Here is a 14,735-nt window from a genome sequence, read left to right as displayed (position 1 = left end):
TGTTTGAAAGATGTTCTCGGACCCAGTTTTCTTCTTGGGGAACAAATGTGCGCAGGATCCAATCCCTTTTGTCTTTGAAACCAAACCAGCGACATTAAAATAATAGTCATCGAAAAGGAATCCAGATGTTGCCGAGATGCAGTTCAGCCCTTTAACGGGGCAAGCCACTTGCACCTCCAAATTCTCCAACTATAACCCCCCCCAAGCACGAGGGGAGTTCAGGAGCACTTCTGGGCTGTGCGGGGGGTCTCTGCCCTCCACCCCAGCCAGCGATGACAGCACTGCCGGGATGGCATGAAAATGGCCTCCCAAGAAGTAGGGGGAAAGCGAAGCCGTTGTCACGTGGTACATCAAAACCCGCCGCGTTCCCCCTTGAGTTTGAGCCTGAACTGCACGGGAGTCCCAAATTGCAAATCCCAGCCAAGCATAAGAGTGATTTCGGATGACAAGTTACAGCTCTCACCCGGGGGCTGCCAAACCTAGCATTCAGCAAGAGCGCGTCCTCCCCTTCACACTCCCCCCCCACAATGCGACTGGAGGTGATTGGTACCCCCCCCCGGAGGGCGCAACGTCTATAAACCTGCTCCATTCCGCCTATGAGGCAATAAGTTGGCAGCTATCGCCACATCTTGTGGCAGTGAGTCCCACAGCTTCATAGAATGCTGTGTGAAGTTACTCCTTTTATCCCACAGGGTCCCTTTCCCAGCTCTGTAATTCTAAGGCACCGTTATTACTAAGCAGCAATACAATTTAGTCAATGGAAAAAAAATAAAGACAGCTATGATGACTGATTTCCTGTACTGTAAGAGCAAGGAAGCTGTGATTTGAATGCACTTGCAGATGGCATTTGGGAGGAGTGTCTCTGCGCTTCCATCGCTCAAGCCCCCCCCGGACTGCATTTACGCCAGACCATCCCAGAAAGCCCTTTCGGGGTGTCCGAAGAAGCTGGCCGTGGCCCACGAAAGCTCACGGGGGGGGGACCCCGTCTTGCTCGTTTTGACGATACCCCCTTGCGTTTGGGACTCCCTTTCTCCCCCCCCCCCGTGTCCACCTGTCGCTAGCCCTAGGAGGCTCTTCTGAGTGGGGGAGGGCAGCCCCAGTAAGAAAAGGCCAGTGGGTTTGTCGGGGGGGGGGCAACAGGCGGGAGGATGACTGGTAAATTGGGAGCCTTTCTGGGGCCAGCCCTCCTCCGTGTCTCCCTGGGAAAAACTGGTCCAACCTCCGTGGTTCCAGAGACAATTATTATTAGTATTATTATTATTTGTTTTATTTATATCCCGCCTATCTGGTCGAGTGAGACCCCAGAAGACTGAAAAAAAAAAAAGAACATCGCTCCCTGATATAACGCAAATAACCGTTTCTGGTGCCATCGTATTTAATGACATTTATTATTTCACCCAAAGGGAGAGAGAAAAGCAAGAGGCTTTGCTGTTTTCAGTTCATGATTCTTGGTTTTTAATACATTCACAGATAAACCTTTTTTTGGGGGGTTGGGAGGGAAGAGAGAAAAGTAGACATTGATTCAGCTCAACTGCCAGAGTTTTGACCGAACGGCTTTTCTGCTGGAAAACACACACCCGCACACACACACACACACCCCTGGCCGCCACACTCCCCCCTCCTTCTGACTAGGTGGGATTTGGCCTCCCGGGTCCCAGTTCGAGAGACACTCTCTCCAAGGCGCAGGCTTTCTTTCCCACAAAGGGCGCAAGTCCTTGAGAAGACCGGGGTGGGAGGGAGATGAGCCGGAGAGGTGGGCGCGTGGAAACCTTTTAAGGGGTCCGCGAGAGCCATCTTTCCATTCCTCGGGAGCTGTTCCTCCGGCAAAAGGAGAAGCCGCCAGAAAATCCACAGCGGTTTCTCAAGGGGGGGCGTGGGGGGCAGTGGTGTGTACCCCTAATTCGGAGGAGGACTGACACGGCTCTCCCTTCAAAGCCAAGGGTGTGGGAAGGGAAGGCCACCAAAGGAGGCGGTTTGTGACCCACAGGCGGCAGGAGGTCCCCCCCCTTCCGCAGGCACTGGGGAAGCTTCCGGGGAAGGCCGAGGAGGCGTTTCAAACTTTCGGGGTGCTTTAAGGAGAGGCCCAATGAGCTCAGCTCCTCGGCAGGACCAGATCCGTGGGAAGGTGTGCCGGCGGTTTCCACCAGCACCGATCCGGGACCTTCTTTGGCCCCCGGCTTCGAAAAGGAGGCAGGGCCCCCCCCGGCCGACAACGCACCCAACTTTTGCACTTTTTCCAGGCCAATGCAGAGAAAGATGCCTCCCCCTAAGGCAAGGAGGTCCGCCAACCCCTCCACCCTTTTCCAGAAAAACAACCCACAATTGTCACACACACACACACACAGATGCAGAGGGAAAAGGAAGAAACTTTGAACCCAAAGGGAAGCCCGAGGCCGTCTCCTAAACGTGGACAGCGGTTTCTCCTGCATCGCCCTCACAACCTCGGCTCGGTCTTTTCGACCCTGTTCAGGCTATTTAAAAAAAAAAAAACCATACCAAACCAAAACAAAAAAAAAAGCCACCAATTTTTTACATTAAAAATATGGCTGAATTTATATTTCATATATAATATTTATAGTGTTACGATCGCCTGAGCAAGGGTTTGGGGGCCGAGGACCGAAGGTCGGAAGGAGAAAAGAAGAACTCCGGAAAGGGGGGGGGGGGGTCTCGGCAGAGAAGGAGCAGCGTTTCTGCTCCTCACACAGTGACGTGTCCTTTAAAATCAACATTTAAAAAAAATGACCTGAGAAACATTATTATACCTCCAACTTGGAATTAAATCTCTTATGTACACAGTAGAAATGGCTTGATGGTTGGACACAGACGCACGCACACATACGCACCGCTCCCCTCCCCGCATGCCTCTCTTCTCTGCCCCCCCTCCCCGCTTCCAAAAATGCTGGCCTCCACCTCCCGAGTCCGGGCCGCGCCGCTCTGCGCACCGGTCGTGGGGCAGTCCCACCCTGCGCTTTGGACAGCCGGGTGCCAACCTGCCCGGGAACGATTTGATTGCGCTGAAGATTTCATTCTTTTGCGTTGTATTTTCATGGTACCAGTGCAAATTAAAAAAAAACAAAACCCAAAATATTGCCCAAAGGGGAAGCCATCCTGCCACGAGACTCAGCCACGCCAGGAATCAGACTCCATTGCAAAAACAGAACAAAATAAAACAAAACAAAACAAAAAAGCCCCCACCCCACCCCCGGTGCCCCGGATCAGCTAAACTAACTCGAGCAAGGTCGCTCTGGGCTAGGGCGTCACGGGGACCGACTGACTCTCCTCCGTGGACTTTTCTTCCGATTCTGGATGCTCTCCGCCCTTCAGAGCTTCTTGTAGCTGCTGTCGTCTCTGCACCTCGGCTTTCAGGTTTTCCAAATCTTTTTGGCTGCAGAGAGAGAGAGAGAAGAGGAGAAAACTAACTATGATAATTATAAATTTGGGATCCATGCATGGCAGGATCAGGAGAGAGATCTGTGAGCGAAACTCTGCTCTTTTAGTCTACATTAGGGGAAGGCCAGTCTCCAAATCTCATGAAATACTTGTTCACTTCCAGTTATCAGTGGTTAGGCCTCACCTTGAGTAATTGTGTCCAGTTCTGGACCCCGCACGTCAAGAAGGATGCTAACAAATTGGAACAAGTTCAGAGGAGGGTGACAAGGATGATGATCAGGGGGCTGGAAACCAAGCCGTTTGAGAAGGAAAGACGGAAAGAACCGGGCATGTTTAGCCTTGAGAAAAGTGGACTGAGGGGTGATAGGACAGCACTTTTGAAATGCTTGAAAGGTAGTCCTCCAGAGGGGGGGCAGGATCAGTTCTCTGTCATCCCAGAGTGTGAGACACGTAATAATGGGCTCAAGCTCCAGAAAGCCTCAATCTTCAGGCTGAGTATCAGGAAAAACTTCCTAACTGTTTGAGCAGTGTGACAAAGAAACCCTTTACCTCGGGAGGTGGGGAGCGTTCCCACTTTGGAGGCATGCAAGAGATAATTGGACCACCCTCAGTCAGATCTGCTTGGGTTTAGATTCCTTGCCTTGAGCAGGGGGTTGGACTCCATGGCCTCTGAGGCACCTTTCGAACTCCATGATTTTATGATGCTATGATTCAGGACCGGCAGGCAAGCAGAACTGAAGGCTGGGGGCTACAAAAGGCTGGCAGAAGGGAGCGCCATCAGCCTCCCTTTGAGCAAGGGGCGGGGGGCGCCCGAGAGAGCCAAATTCGGAAATCCTGGCAACAGCATCCGGGGGCCAAGCTCGAGACTTTCTGCGATGCGGCACTACAATGCCCATCCTTCCCAGCCAAGCCAACCATACCGACTCGGGACGACAGAACCCGCAGCTGGCCCTTTTTGACCCAACACGGGCCGCCGTGGAAAGAGCGGTGCCCGATTCACCTGCCGGGTTTCAAACAACCCACGGGCCCTTTTTACTCGCGAGCCCATCATCCTTTTTTTACCTGAGCGGAATGAAGAGGATCCCATTGATGATGTTCAGCTGCTCCAAGACGCTGGCCATACTGGGAGCCGTGAACTACAGCGGGGAGAGAGAAAAAGCCGACGTGGAAGAGGCCGGTCGCGCCGTCGGGGGCAACGTTTACGGCACAACCTCACCCCCCCCAGGAGCCTCCAGGGAAGAAGGGCGATTCCCCCATAAAACCAGCACCCCCCCTGTTTTATCTCCCCCCACCCGGAGCACAACACCCAGCCCCACCCACTTACTTTCAAGGGCACGATGTTGGCGTTTGAACCGTTCCGGTAGATTTCGTTCATTGTGCGTTGGAGGGCCACGGCCTGCTGGGTCAGGTATTTCAAATACTCCGAGCTTTCTTTGGTCTTCTCGTGGTGCTCGCCGAGCTGGCCGCCAAAACGTAGGCACGAGTCCAAAAAAAAAAGGGGGTGGCAGGGGGGAACAGATTATAGCAACGTGGTTGAATCACATCCAAATCACAGACACGCTGCTCTTAAACGTGGAGGCTCGACATAGTGTTCTTGACTGAATGGCTATCGATCGCTTTGTGAGTTTCTTTTAAAAACATAGCTGCTCCCCACCCCAAACAGAACCGGGGGGGGGGGGAAATCACATAATTTGTGAACTGTTATGATTTCTCTCCAAAAGGGCTGAGAATAATAGAACCCCATGATAAAAACAACAACGCATAACTGGGCCCTCAAGGCGGAGAGTAAGACGTTGGGGGGGGGGGAAAGACTGCCGTTCAGGAATGTTTGAACTACCTTTCAAGTTGGCCTTCCTTACTTTAACTCTGATACACACGACCCCCCCCCCAAATTACACACTGTCCCTTCCTGCCCTGCCCCAAACCAAGCGTACTGCCCCTTTTCTAGAAAGTGGAAGGGCTGGTGGACATTCTGTGGCCCCCTTTGCCCTGTTCCCCAGGGAAGATGGCACGGAAAACCTAGTCATTTATTGACACCAGGACCCTCATATCTATGCTATGGGGATCACGTCCAAGCCCCTCGTGGATGCTGAAAACCGTGGATAATAGAGAACCTGACACATAGCACAGTCTCTGGCTCCCTCTAATGACCATAATGCATAAGCACATTGTGGAAATACATCCTTCTGGGCTTTTTCTTTTCATATTTTTAATATTTTCAGACCCCAGATCAGTGAAAGAGTGGATATCAATCCTGCAGATACAAGGGCTCCTACAGTATTTAAAGCATTTTTACCCCGCCTTTCCCCCAAAACGGATCCAATGTGGCTTACATCTAAAAACAAAAACATTTAAAACTAAAAAATTTTCAGATTTTTAAAAGAATTACATACATATTCTATTACAAGGTTTGGTAAAAGAATGGCTAAAACAAGTTTTAAAAGTGACAGAAATGCCAACCGTCCCATTAAAAAAAATTTGTCTCGGAAACTCAATTGCTCAGGGAAACCCTGCCTGTAGAGAACGGTCTTTGCCTGTTTGTGGAAGGAGCAAAGATGAAAACCAGCCGGGCGTCCAGTGGCAGGGAGTTCTAGAGTCTCTGGGAGCAGCCACCGAGAAGGCCCTCCTCTCCCACTACTTTGCACCTTTTAAAAAATGCCTTGTGCATACAGAAGAGAAAAAAATGTTCACGATGAAACAAGCAAAATAAGAGAACGGGGGAAATAAACCTAACCTGATTCTTATAGATGGTATAGCCTTCTTTCTCGTGCTGTAGCGCTGACCGGAATTCAGCTTTGCTTTCATACACGCGGGCTACCAGGTGGTGGCTACGGGGAGAAAAAGCAAAGCGGAAGGTGTTTTTTTTAAGTACGAGAGAGGCTTGCTTCCCTTTAACTAGCGACGCAAGCTGAGAAAATGACAAGACGCACACCGATACTTGAAAAAGCAAAATAAAAAGCAAAACAGACCGAAGACAGAAAGGCAGTGGCCCTTTAAAGACAAACTTTTACATTTTTTAAAAAAATGTGAGCTTTCGTAGAAACATATATATTAAAAATATTTCAAAATATCAGAGTTTAAAGAGCCACCACCTTTTTGTCTTTTTAAAAAAACTTACTTCTTTTTTGTGCTTTGACCTATAATGCTTGCAACAGGCTTGCCCTTTCTCCAAACACATGCCTGAAAAACTTATTTATGGCACGAGATTATTACAAAGGGATCTGACCCCAACCTGGCAGGACCAAGCATAGGGGGAAAAAAGGGATCCGGCTTTGATGCTTAAAGATCAACCCAAAGATGCTGAGACACGCGTGGCCTTCAGTTCCCCTCTTTTCGTCGTCGGTGCTAAAAAGGGCTAGTTAATTCTATCGAACAGGGTGGGCAACCCATGGACCGTAGGGGAAGAATCCGTTTGGTTTTTAAAACAAGGTCGGCAACGTGTCTTCAGCGCCTTATTTGGCGGCAGGACCCTGATACTCAAAAGGGGGCCATGGGTCCAGGCTTCTGGCCACTTCTCGTTCCTATTTGTGGGCTAGTGCGCCCTGTGGATGGCCACCTGGGTCCCCGGATGGGCGGAACGCCCCCCCCCGCCTTTATGGGTAGACCAGCAAGACTGGTCTCCGGCTCCCAGTCCTAGCGAGAACAGACCCTCTCTCGGCCTTCGTGCAACGCTCGGCTTCTCTTTATGGGATGGTGCTTCGAAAGGGGAGCCCCCAAGAGGGGCCAGGGGCTCGTGGGGGGGGACGGTTCTCACCTCAGTGCAACTTTCAGGGACTTGGCGCCGTGGTATTTTGAGTTGATCACGAGGGCGTTCTCCAGAAACCGCAGGGAGAGGTCGTACTCCATCACTCCGTGGAGGACCAGCCCGATGTTGTTCTGCAGACAAGAAATCACCCAGGACGGTCAGGGTCTGCGCGGGGGGGGGGGGGGGTTGGTGTCGAACTCCCTGGATTTATTTTGGGCCACCCCCACCCCTCCGGCCTTCCTCTGTTCCCTCCGAGCTGAGCTACGGTCACTCCACTAGAGGTATGTGTGGGGGGGAATGGGTTTTCCTAGGAACAGCATACGGCTTGGCCTTCAGGGAACCATTCAGAGCCATCCACTTTACAAAAGACCCGCTCCTTATTTGTTAAGACCGCCCACATTTCTCGACGCTCCTTGGGCTAGCCGTCAGTGGCTTTGAGCACTATCAGGAGCACCAGCAGGCAAGGAGGAGAAGCCATCCGTCAAACCCTCTTCGAAGGGGCACCGAGTGGGCTGGGGGCCCTTTTCCCAACTCAGATCGGGCTGTGGGGGGGGGCAGGGTGCATCCCTAGGTGGCCACCCAAATCGTCCCACAGTATTGTGAAGAACAAAGGCACCCCAAAAATTGCCAGTACTTTAAGGATGCAATGACAGCATCTGGAATCCTATTGTGTCCCTCTACGGTCGGGGTAGGTTTCCCGCAGCTCCTTGCGGCTTCGCTGGCAAAGGTGCAACCGCGCACGAGCAGGTACACGCCCGAAACACAGTCCAACGTCTCGTCAGCGAATGACGGAGACTGGACGTAAACCCCTCGAGGGTATGATTTTTCCTGCTGCAACTCGACTTCCACGCCAGCTTCAAGGAGGTCGTTCTGACCTATAAAGCCCTAAACAACCAGTTCGGGATCCGAGGAACTGGCGGAAGACCTTCTTCCGTGGGGGACGGCTCGTCCTTCTTGCTTGTCCCAGGCCAGATGTCTGAAGAGGCGGATCCCAATAGAGGCCCGGAGGGGGAACACAGGGAACCGGGGGGGGGGGGCTTCTTAGCCGTCCCTCTCCGGCTCTGGAATCAATTCCCTCCTACTATCTGCCCAGCCCCCTCGCTGGCAATTTCCAAAAAGCTTTTAAAAACCGGGGCTGTCTCGACAGCCCTTTGACTCTGGCTCACCCATGGAAACTGGTGAAGCTGTTCGCCAGGAAACCCCGAAGGACGCCCACTTTAAATGCTCAAATGCTTTAGTGCTGCTGTACTTTTAAAGATGATTTATTATGCTGCATTATTTTTTATACCAGTATTGCTGTTTTATGGTTTTAATGGTCTGTTCTGCCTTGTGTTTCGTGGTCCACCACCCGGAGTGGCCTCTGGTTAGATGGGCGGTATATAAATCAGACCAACTGACCGACCACATCTCCACCAGAAACTGTTCACAACATCCTGCATCCCACATGGGGGGGGGCGTCCACACGGGCTAAACAGTCCACCCCTTCCTTGGGTCACCATATGAGCCCTACGTCTCAAAAGCCACTTGTTCGAAAACTGGAAGGTGTAAAAAAAAAAACACGGCAGGCTCCTTTCCCCGATGGACCCCTTCTTCTGGAATAATTGCTTTTTCGCTCTTTGCGGACTGTTCCATAGCTTCACAGTTTTAAAGTGCTACAGGGCGACAATACCACAGTGCTAAAGTTCGCCTAAATTCATCGAAGACCAAAAAAAAGGTGCGGAAAGGGATGGTCGGAGGTGCTCAACCAGGACGAGCCTAACGGTGTCCGGATGGCTGGGAAAATGTCAACGGCCCGGCCCTGCGAACAGGGCCCCCTTCCCGAGCTCTGGATCTCGCCACTAGTGGCTTAGAAGCCTTGCTCTCAAGAACTGGGGGGAAGCCCAGACCGACTTACGTCCAAGAGAGCCATTTCTGGATGGTCTTCGCCAAACACCAACAGCATGAGGTAGCGTGCGCGATACAGCAAGTTGAGCGCGGTGGACAGCTGGCTGTTGGCGAAGCAGTAGAGCGCCAGGTGCATCTGCAAAACAAAGTTACGCCCGTTGATCCCAACGGCCGGCAACGCCTTCCTTGGCTCACCCACAAAGTCAACACCCCCACCCTGACTTTTCCTCTCTAGCGCCACCCTTTGGCCAGGAGAGGCTCAGGGGGCAGGCTCTATCCAGTGTCGGGTATTCAAAGGCGGCGCGTTTCGGACCAAGCCACCGAGACAAAACCCACCGGCCTGCTATTGACTGGAGACGTTTCAAGGCAACAGTGGGACGGTCTGCACGCACCCAGTATATAAACCCCCCCCCACAAAAGGGGGAGAAAAAGGGGTGGGTGGGTCGGGGGGGCTAAATTACTAAACACAAAAGTGAAAGCTACTTTTAAAAAGGGGGGAGAGAGAGAAGAAGAAAAGGCACAGAGCATCTTCGCTGTAGCCCAACCTTCAATAAAAGGGGGGAACTTCAGGATCTGGGGTTCCCAGGTCTCTGGTTTCCTAAACACACACACACACACACCGTGTTACATCGTAAGCAAACCCCACCTGCTTCAGCCCCACCGTCCTCTGGTACTTACGTATTCCTGGATCGTGTTGGGGTGCTCGATACCAAGGACCCTTTCGCTCATTAACACGGCTTTCTGTTGATTACTTAAGGCCTGGAAAGCGGGGAGAAAGGGTTTAGCCCCAGCGTGTCCCGGTGGGCATCTGCCTACCACGGACATTTGGGATCTGGGAAAAGGGATCCAGATCGAGCTACTTTTTGAAACTTAACACAACAGGCAGGAACTCGGTTGCAGGAAAAGACTGAAAGAACTGGGCGGGATTGGCTTGGAGAAAAGAAGATGGAGGGGAGATCGGACAGGTAGGATAATTTATTTATTATTTATTTATTTATTTTATTTATATCCCGCCTATCTGGCCACACAAGGACCACTCTAGGCGGCTAACAAAATTTAAAATAGTACAATGAAAATGTCAATAACAGTTCTAAATCATAAAACACTACAATACAGTGCGGGGACACAAAACATAAAACAGTAAGGGAGAAAGAAAAAGGTCATGAATTATGTGATGGGAAGGCCTGCCGAAACATCCAAGTTTTTAATTGCTTCTTAAAGGTACCCAGCGAGGGAGGGGAAATAACACTTTTCAAAGACCTGAAAGGCGGTCCCGTAGAGGAGGGGCAGGATCCATTCTCCATCATCCCCAAGGGCAGGACACGCCACAAGGGGCTGAAGTTAAAGGAAGCCAGATTTCAGTTGAACAGAAGAAAAAACTTCTTTACTGTTAGAGTAGTACGACAAGGGAACCAGTTTTCTTCGGGAGGTGACGAGTGCTCCAACACTGGAGGCCCTCAAGAGACCATTTTATGTCTGAGGTAGTAGGTTAAAATCCTCACTAAGGTATAAAGCTGATTGGGTGAGGGGAGAAAATTTTCACAAATGAAATCGGTGGAACTCCATGCCACAAGATCTAGGGACAGCTGCCAAACCTGACGGCTTAGTTACTTACCATATTTTTCCGTGCATAAGACTATACTTTTGTCTAAAATCTTTAGACTAAAAACTGAGGGTCATCTTATACACGGAAGTAAGCTGAGGAGAGAACAAAAACAAGTGGAGGGGAAAGCAGGGATCAGAGTGATCCTACAGCGCTTTGATCCCTGCTTTCCCCTTACACTTGCTAAGACCTACTTAGATTTCTTAATTTTGGATTAGAAAAGTTGGGGGGGGGGGCGTCTTATACATGGGGGCGTCTTATACACGGAAAAATACGGCAATTACTGACGGCTCCTAGCCCACAGCTGCTAGGATCTCAGGCTGCTGTGGGGACGACAACAACACCACACACACACACACACACACACACACACAAAGGACTCTGTACCTCTGAATAGTCTCCCATGATGTAGTTCAAGCGAGCCAAGAGCCGAAGACAGGCACAGATTTCCACGTGCATCGCGCCGTACACGTTGTTGAACAGGTTTAAGGCCTCACTGATCAGCTCGCAGCCTTCCTTCAGAAAACCTGAAACGAACGAGGAGGGGTGAGGGTGTTTCTGAGACTCCCTGCGTGCCGGAAACTGGGGGGGGGACACTCCGGAAAAGGACACGGCTGGGCCTGCAGAAGGAGAGCGTTGGCAACATGTAAAAGTGGCATGTACGCAAAATCCTAGTGGGGCTCACGATGAACATATGAGGAAGAAGCCACAGCGTTTGCCGTCTGCGGGTGGAATGACGGCAGAGGATTCTGGCCCCTCCTTCGTTTCCCATTTACTGAGCCTCTAATTGGCGTCATTAGCTCATCGGCCGGACTGACCCTTCTGGCATGTTTAACAGCACAGTGTGTGAAAGAGAAGCGGTGGAGGGTTCATAATAATCTGTCTGCTGACAGAAAGAATGTTCGCTTACTCGTTTGCTTCAACGCAAACTTCTAGTCCTCATGGATTTCCACGGATCGAACATTCACTTACCGACTAGCCATCAGGGCTCAGCCGGAGTCAGGTTGAAATGAAGTTTAAAGGCACATTTAGGTTTGAAAAACACAAGCCAGGAGACCGGCAAGTGGGCTGATAAGAGATCCTTCACTGGCTCCAGCAGGGGAAGTTGCCGAGTTGGAGGGAAGGACAGACGGCAGGCCTTCGGGTCCAACCCTGTACTTTCTTAGAATCCCCCAAATTAAAAGCATTCAGAACTTGCTGTGGGTGGGTTGGGGAGTTGGAAGCCAGGGCCTCCAATTCCATGAGGGAAGCAAATCCATTCCACATTTTATGTTGTACCTTACAAGGACCTGTCCAGGGTGCTGAATGGACTATGATCACTCCAGAGCCCTAGAGAGCTCTGAGGTCCGGACTAAAACCCGGCATGGATCTACTGCTCCTGATTGCGATTAGAAAGGAACAAGCTTTTGCTCGAGGGGCGGGCCTCATCCGGTCCTCTAGATGTTCTTCTTCAAAGAGAAAAGACTAGCTGCCTTACCTACAGACGAGCCTCGCACCTGGACCCTTACCTTGCTGCACTTTGGCTTGCCCGCTCTGGAAGAAGTGGAAGGCGTCCGAGGCTTTGGGGTTGACGTGTTTCACGACGGGGAAGATGTTCAGGATGTCTTCCTCCGTGAACGTTGGCTTGTGCCGATTATCAAAGTTATACTCCTTCAATAGGATCTGAAAGCCAGCACAAGGCATCTTCATCATCGTTAAGAGGCATCATCATCATCATCTGAGAACTGCAGAGCTGGAAGGGACCCTATGAATCGAGTCCAGCTCCTGTCAAGGAGGGGCCGGTGGGGGGATTCAAACTCCCAACCTCTGGCTCCTATCTGGGCAAGAAATCCCAGGCCACACCTATTCATGCGCTGGTAATCTCGAGGACCGATTCCTACAATGCCCTCTACGTGGGGCTGCTTTTGAAGGCGACACCCCCAACATTCTCCTCTCTAGGGTCACCTTTTTGCTTCCCAGAATGCTCGCTGGTGGTAGGCCCTCAGCCCAAGGAATTCTGGGAGTATCCCATGGTGCCCTAGGTTCTTAACTTCCTGCCGCTTCATTGCGTCAGGGGGCATTCTGGGAAATTATCAACGACTGTTATTTATCACGTTTATAAATTCCACCGAAACGATGGCGCTGCTAAAGGCGGCTTGCAAAGTTTCCAAAAATAATTCGAAACCAGAGAAAGCCAACCTTTAGCTAAAAGCTTAATAGAACCAAATCAAACCGCCCCACCGTCAAACAATAAAAATCAAAGTACATTAAAAAATGGAATTACAAAAGGCATAAAATTAAAAGGTGATGCCCTTGGGGACAATTAAAAAGCAGAACCCGGGGATCTGGGAAGGAAGCATTTCGGCTTCCCTGGAGGACTCAGCTAGGCCTAGCTCCCCTCCAAGCTTCCTGTTCCTGCCCTGGTGCTTGCTGGGAGTTTTCTTTCTGAGCAGGAAGTTAGGCCTAGCTAGGCCTCAAAGCCTCCCAACTCAGGCCTTACTCCCAGGCGAGCCATAGTCAGATGCTCGTAAGGAGCCTGCAAGAGAGTTGGAACTCCCAGAAAGGAGAATTAGGGTACCTGTAGTCCACAAAATCCAAACAAATCCCATCCCAACGGACAAGGAGGTCTTCTGCCAGACACCCCATAGATCTCCTCCCTGCCCCCCCCATCAAGGCTGAACAGACCCGCCAAGAAGGGCAAAGATCCTCCAGCCAACTCCCTGCGTCCTTCTCTTCTAAGGGGAAAGGGGACTGGAAAGTTTGTAATACATCACCCGGCCAGACCTGGATTCCAGTTTTGAGGGAGATCTCCCGGAGGAGAGTAATCTTCTGTAGGTTATAAACCTCGACAGCTTGGTCCACGCTCTCGCTGCAGAAAGCAAACACAGTCGGGAGGCAAAGCTCACGAACGGGACCCGAACGCCACCAAGTTCCCCGTGACCTCTTCCCTGGGTCACCCGTTTCCCCCCCCAAAGGATGGGCGTGTGTCGAACGAGGGCACACAGCGACACCACATTTCAAAAGCAACGGAGCAGGGCGGAAACAGAGCCGTGCGACCGGCGTTGGGTGTTTTCTGGATCTTTTTCAAAGAGGGCTCTTCGGGTTCCCCTCCCTCACACCCCCCACCCACCCACCCCCTGTCACAAAGGCCAACTTCGGGCAGCTACTCGTCCGGCCATGGGGGACCCCTTGCTCCCTCTACCCTTAAAGGGCCAAAGAATTCCTCTACTTTGGCATCAAAGCTGGCCAAGGGCTAAAAGGAGCCAAAGGGGGGGGGGGGTTTGAACTCAGGGCTCCCTGCTTGCCCTAGAGAGGGCAGGAATGACAATCGGGTAAGAGATGCCCTCAAACCGGGCGCCCCACCCTCTGCCCAGTCCTGCCGTTCCCCCCCCCCCCCGAAGGGGAGAAGCTTCCTTTTTCCGCCGCTCGGGCATCGGCTCACCATTCGAGGCCGAAGTCAAAGTAGCTCTTGGCTTCGGCGCAGATATTCTTCCACAGCTCCTGGGGGCTCATGGTGGCCCAGGCCGTGTTGTCGGCGGCCCCCAGGTTCCGGTTTTTCCTCCTCTTGCTCTTCTTCCTGGAGACCAGCTCGTCCACGGGGAGGTGGGCGACGGGGTTCGGGAAGGCGCTGACGAAGCAGTTGAGGAAGTGGCTGATGGCGGCCGATAAGCCGGAAAGCTCCACGCCCTGGAAGAAGAAAACAAGGTGGCCGGGATTGGGGATGGGAAGGGCCAGGCTGGGATGCGGGAAAGATCCCTGGAGAGAAAACGCTTGGAGCCCAGCACGGGAAAGATCCAAAGCTGCCCATTTGTCTTTATTCCACTTAAGATAGTTAAAAGGGAGCATCCATTTGGGTAGGAAAGCAGAAGCTTGTGCATAAACACAACCGAAACCCCAGTGGCAGGAGAGTCGTGGCGCTGGGCCGGCTGCCGTGGGTCTTCACCCCCGTGGCTCTCTGTACAGGCAGCTGCGAGTGAAATACGGGCATGTAATACAGCAGGGACCCCAGATCTGCGGGATCCGTTTCCAAGGTTTTATTTAATGAAACATTAAAAGGGGGAAAAAATACGTATTTCTACTACGCAGTTATCAAAACTGGCAACAAGAGGGAACCAGAGACTATGCGATGGTTTG

At 51.7% G+C, this 14,735-nt stretch overlaps 1 protein-coding gene across 1 annotated transcript in view; it reads right to left on the bottom strand.

Moving 5' to 3' along the window:
• Positions 1 to 1,369: 1,369 nt before the first annotated feature.
• The window catches only part of CLUH (CLUH binding protein of NUMT mRNA), a 59,806-nt gene continuing 46,440 nt past the window's right edge, over positions 1,370 to 14,735 (bottom strand). Inside the window, exons 16-26 of the mRNA XM_072978311.2 lie at positions 14,044 to 14,288; positions 13,386 to 13,470; positions 12,131 to 12,284; positions 11,010 to 11,149; positions 9,698 to 9,778; positions 9,030 to 9,155; positions 7,145 to 7,266; positions 6,125 to 6,218; positions 4,715 to 4,849; positions 4,453 to 4,526; positions 1,370 to 3,385 (exon numbers count right to left, since the gene is read on the bottom strand). Coding sequence (XP_072834412.2) covers positions 3,250 to 3,385; positions 4,453 to 4,526; positions 4,715 to 4,849; positions 6,125 to 6,218; positions 7,145 to 7,266; positions 9,030 to 9,155; positions 9,698 to 9,778; positions 11,010 to 11,149; positions 12,131 to 12,284; positions 13,386 to 13,470; positions 14,044 to 14,288 — 1,392 coding nt within the window. The 3' untranslated portion in view covers positions 1,370 to 3,249. The remainder of the gene's footprint in view (positions 3,386 to 4,452; positions 4,527 to 4,714; positions 4,850 to 6,124; positions 6,219 to 7,144; positions 7,267 to 9,029; positions 9,156 to 9,697; positions 9,779 to 11,009; positions 11,150 to 12,130; positions 12,285 to 13,385; positions 13,471 to 14,043; positions 14,289 to 14,735) is intronic.

Source organism: Pogona vitticeps, chromosome 7 (genome assembly GCF_051106095.1).
Source record: "Pogona vitticeps strain Pit_001003342236 chromosome 7, PviZW2.1, whole genome shotgun sequence".
NCBI lineage: Eukaryota > Metazoa > Chordata > Lepidosauria > Squamata > Agamidae > Pogona > Pogona vitticeps.
The sequence above is the reverse complement of the archived record's forward strand: the minus strand, read 5'-3'. Positions and strand labels throughout refer to the sequence as shown.